The sequence below is a fragment of the Babylonia areolata genome, chromosome 2, assembly GCF_041734735.1.
Source record: "Babylonia areolata isolate BAREFJ2019XMU chromosome 2, ASM4173473v1, whole genome shotgun sequence".
Classification (NCBI taxonomy): Eukaryota; Metazoa; Mollusca; class Gastropoda; order Neogastropoda; family Buccinidae; genus Babylonia; species Babylonia areolata.
Genome location: NC_134877.1, coordinates 3,680,055 through 3,685,054, shown reverse-complemented (window position 1 = coordinate 3,685,054; position 5,000 = coordinate 3,680,055). Strand labels below are relative to the sequence as shown.

The 5,000-nt window shown below is 41.8% G+C and overlaps 1 protein-coding gene across 1 annotated transcript in view; it reads right to left on the bottom strand.

The window, feature by feature from the left end:
• Positions 1-1,974: 1,974 nt before the first annotated feature.
• Positions 1,975-5,000, bottom strand: part of LOC143278746 (uncharacterized) — a 3,301-nt gene continuing 275 nt past the window's right edge. Inside the window, exon 2 of the mRNA XM_076583299.1 lies at positions 1,975-2,985. Coding sequence (XP_076439414.1) covers positions 2,705-2,985 — 281 coding nt within the window. The 3' untranslated portion in view covers positions 1,975-2,704. The remainder of the gene's footprint in view (positions 2,986-5,000) is intronic.

The following is a 5,000-nucleotide window of genomic DNA, read 5'->3' as shown; positions in this document are numbered from 1 at the left end:
CGCCCATATCCCCCAACCCCAACCCTACACATATATATACAAAGATATATATATATAATTATATACACACACCCGCACGTTCCAATATCCCGTTGCTCCAACAGTGTAGGCATGCATACACTCACATACCTCATTCTCTACCCCCCCCCCCCTCCCCCGGGCACCACCACCTCCCCCTCACACACACACACACAAACATACGCACGTGCACAGAACTCTCCTGACACTTGTGTACACTTACACCCTTGCGCATGCACAAACGCACTCAAACACACATACACACAAACACACACAGACACACACGCACAGAGGCTGCCACTGACTGGACGCAAGAGGGATGGGAAAAGATCTCTGATGCCAAGAACGTGGCGTCTAGTGTGTTGCTCAGTCTATTGTATTTGGAAAAGCCCACAGATACTCTGTTCCGTTTTGAAGAAATTTGCGCAATGTTGGTTTGGAAATGATGCCGATATTTGTTTGATTTGCAAAGCATCGTGCTCTACCTTTCATGTTAGACTTACGGCCGCTCCCTCTCTCTACTTTTATTTCTTTGAGGCAATCGATGGTGTGATGGCCTTGTACCTGTTCTTTTTTTATATTCTTTGACTTTTCTAAGGATTTCCGATTTTCCTAGATGTAGGCCGCTCGTTGGTGTTGCGTTACCAGCAAGTCTGTCAGCTCGCTCATTTCCCTTAACACCTGCATGTCCCGGGCAGTATGACCATGTAAGTTTTTTTTAATCTGAAAGTTGCGCATTGCCTTATGCCACTCTGCGCTTCCCATTCCGTTTTCAATTTTCTGTATGAGGTTCATTGGGTCGGTTAGAATCATGGCATGTTGGTTTCCAGGCGTATGGATGGACGATAGCCACTGGAGGGCATGTGTCACAGCTTCAACTTCCATCGTTAGGCTGGAGGTTGTGACTTTGTAGGCAGCATTCTCTTCCCTAATGTTTTTTTTTCCATTTTGTTTCGCAGTGAATCCCCAACCGGACTGGTCTTTGGTGCCTGAGCCATCTGTGTATATGATGATGTCCTCTTCTTTACTGTTTTCTTCTATGAATAGCTTCACTTCCGCATCAGTTTTGCCCTCTGGCCATTCCCGACAATGTCTTCCTAGAGTGGGTGAAATGGCTGTGTTGAATAGATGGTTGAGGTTTTCGGAGGTTTTCTCCCATTCTTTTGTTTCTTTCAGGTCTTGTAGTCGGCATACTAGCTGGATTGTGTCTTCTGCTTGCCCCATCCATGATCTTCCTCGTCCTAGACGGCTGCCTTTTGGTTCTTTGACTGCGTCATGCAGTGGGTTTTGAGGGTTTTCTTATGCTTTTTTGTTGTTGTTGTTGTTGTTGTTATTGTTATTTTGTCTCATTAATGAACATGGGGGGTGGGGGGTGGGGGTGGGGGGTTGAAAGCTGTACCATTGTTCGCGCCTTTGGCGGTTTGATGACATTATCATGCATGTACACTTTGTGGCTAAGGATTTTCTCTTGCCGCTGACTTACCAGTCTTTCTTCTTCTTCTTCTTCTTCTTCTTCTACTCCTATTTCTTCTTCTTCTTCTTCTTCTTCTTTTTCTTTCATTTTGTCCATACTGAAATGTTTCACTTATTGAAATACTTGCTGTTGTCAAACTATTATTCTGTGTAACTACTCGCCAGCCGAGGATCTGTGTTTGTGATGTCCTTTGTGTTGTTAACATTGTAGAAATCTGCACTGCCAAATCTTGTACCACGCTGAGATCTGTTATAAAATGTTTGAAAAACAACAACAAAAAAACGTTATGAATATCACGGAATTTGTTCCTGTTCTTTTAGATGTGCTTCCGTGCGTGCGGCTGTGAGTGTGAATGAGTGTGTACGTGTGTGTACGTGTGTGTGTGTGTATGTGTGTGTGTGTGTGTGACAGATGTGTGAAGGCGTTCATGTATGCTTCAAAACCAATTTTTATATGCCCCCACCCCACCACTCTCTCTCTCTCTCTCTCTCTCTCTCTCTCTCTCTCTCTCTCTCTCTCCAGGTGATTATACACATGATATATATGACGTAATTGTATTATCATGAATCCAGTAACCGTTTATTCATTCGTTGTGAATTAATTAGCTCCAAGACAAGCATTCTCTCTCTCTCTCTCTCTCTCTCTCTCTCTCTCTCTCTCTCTCTCTCTCTTTGCTTCTCTCGCTAAAGTTGGTTATTAAACACATATTACACAACTCAAAACATGAGCAAGGTAGATACTGGGCCATATCAATCCTAACAATAAATACCAGCCAGGTGCTCGAACATGTAATACAAGTGTAACAATCAGATAAGATGTGATAATGGATTGTTTCGCAGACAAGTGTAACGTAACAGTTTCCCAACAATTAAAAAAAAAAAAAAAATCAGCACGACTGAATACGCTTTATATGTCATATAACTTCTCTTTTTTTTCAACAAAGAACTATGGGTTTGAAATGGCATCCACTGAAAAAATAAAACTGATAAATAATTTTTTTTTTAAACTCGCCCAGAACACTTTATAGCTTACTTGTGGCCTTGAAATTAGGTTTTTGATTACTTGTAACAATAAGCTGACAGGACTATCAAACACAAAAATATTGCCTTTACGAGAACAAGCTCAAACTAAATACACACACACACACACACACACACACACACACACACACACACACACACACACGAAAGTCATTCCCACCATCATTTATGATCACTTTCCCCCGACTTCAACACTCTCAGAGCCCATTTTTCCCTCCTCCTCCTCCTCCTCCTCCTCCTCCTCTCCCCCTTTGGACACAGACACAAGTCCGACAACTCTGTGGTAGGCGCTCTTCACGAAGGAGGCGGGATAGTGCGTGGCCTTGGCCCACAGGGCGGAGGGGGAGAAGCGACTCCGTCTGGCCATCCTGAGGGCCAGCTGTGACGTCAGCCAGTCCAGGGCGAGACTCACGCCTTCCAGCGTCGGCGCCACTGTGGGGAACACCTCCAGAGCTGGGGGAATGCAGGGAGGAAAGAAAAACAGAACGAACCCAGAGGATGTTGTTATCGATGTCAGTGATAGCTTTGTTGAACTAAAAGGATGTTGTTATCGATGTCAGTGATAGCTTTGTTGAACTCAGAGGATGTTGTTATCGATGTCAGTGATAGCTTTGTTGAACTAAAAGGACGTTGTTATCGATGTCAGTGATAGCTTTGTTGAAACTCAGAGGATGTTGTTATCAATGTCAGTGATAGCTTTGTTGAACTCAAAGGATGTTGTTATCGATGTCAGTGATAGCTTTGTTGAAACTCAGAGGATGTTGTTATCGATGTCAGTGACAGCTTTGTTGAAACTCAAGAGGATGTTGTTATCGATGCCAGTGATAGCTTTGTTGAACTGAAAGGATGTTGTTATCGATGTCAGTGATAGCTTTGTTGAACTAAAAGGATGTTGTTATCGATGTCAGTGATAGCTTTGTTGAACTAAAAGGATGTTGTTATCGATGTCAGTGATAGCTTTGTTGAACTAAAAGGATGTTGTTATCGATGTCAGTGATAGCTTTGTTGAACTAAAAGGATGTTGTTATCGATGTCAGTGATAGCTTTGTTGAACTAAAAGGATGTTGTTATCGATGTCAGTGATAGCTTTGTTGAACTAAAAGGATGTTGTTATCGATGTCAGTGATAGCTTTGTTGAACTAAAAGGATGTTGTTATCGATGTCAGTGATAGCTTTGTTGAAACTCAGAGGATGTTGTTATCAATGTCAGTGATAGCTTTGTTGAACTAAAAGGATGTTGTTATCGATGTCAGTGATAGCTTTGTTGAAACTCAGAGGATGTTGTTATCAATGTCAGTGATAGCTTTGTTGAACTCAAAGGATGTTGTTATCGATGTCAGTGATAGCTTTGTTGAAACTCAGAGGATGTTGTTATCGATGTCAGTGACAGCTTTGTTGAAACTCAAGAGGATGTTGTTATCGATGTCAGTGATAGCTTTGTTGAACTGAAAGGATGTTGTTATCGATGTCAGTGATAGCTTTGTTGAACTAAAAGGATGTTGTTATCGATGTCAGTGATAGCTTTGTTGAACTAAAAGGATGTTGTTATCGATGTCAGTGACAGCTTTGTTGAAACTCAAGAGGATGTTGTTATCGATGTCAGTGACAGCTTTGTTGAACTAAAAGGATGTTGTTATCGATGTCAGTGATAGCTTTGTTGAAACTCAGAGGATGTTGTTATCGATGTCAGTGATAGCTTTGTTGAACTAAAAGGATGTTGTTATCGATGTCAGTGATAGCTTTGTTGAAACTCAGAGGATGTTGTTATCGATGTCTGTGATAGCTTTGTTGAACTAAAAGGATGTTGTTATCGATGTCAGTGATAGCTTTGTTGAAACTCAGAGGATGTTGTTATCGATGTCAGTGATAGCTTTGTTGAACTAAAAGGATGTTGTTATCGATGTTAGTGATAGCTTTGTTGAACTCAGAGGATGTTGTTATCGATGTCAGTGATAGCTTTGTTGAAACTCAGAGGATGTTGTTATCGATGTCAGTGATAGCTTTGTTGAACTCAAAGGAGAGTAATGAAATGTGACAAATGTTATAGTTCTGGTGAATTAAGAGGGGCGGGCGAGAGGGGGGTGGGGAAGGATAGTAATAAGTGATTAATGAGCACCACCGAAATGACTCAGCATTAGTGCAGGGTCTTCTGAGGTGAGTGGGCCTCTGGCAACCTAAAGTCGCCGGATAGTTTCCGACCGTGGAACTGTGACAGTGGCAGACGAGTCTGGGTGTGGCTGTGTATCTATGTATGAGAGACTCGTGATGATCAGCTTGGGGGATATAGCCATCGAAACGCCTCGATATGATGGGGGCAGAAAACATACATACATAAACAATATATATATATATATATATATATATATATATATATATAGAAACAAAAGAACAACAACAACAAAAACGCGTATCAGATTACCCGAGCTAAACGGCGAAACGAAATGACAAAATACTCAACCACCGTCGTG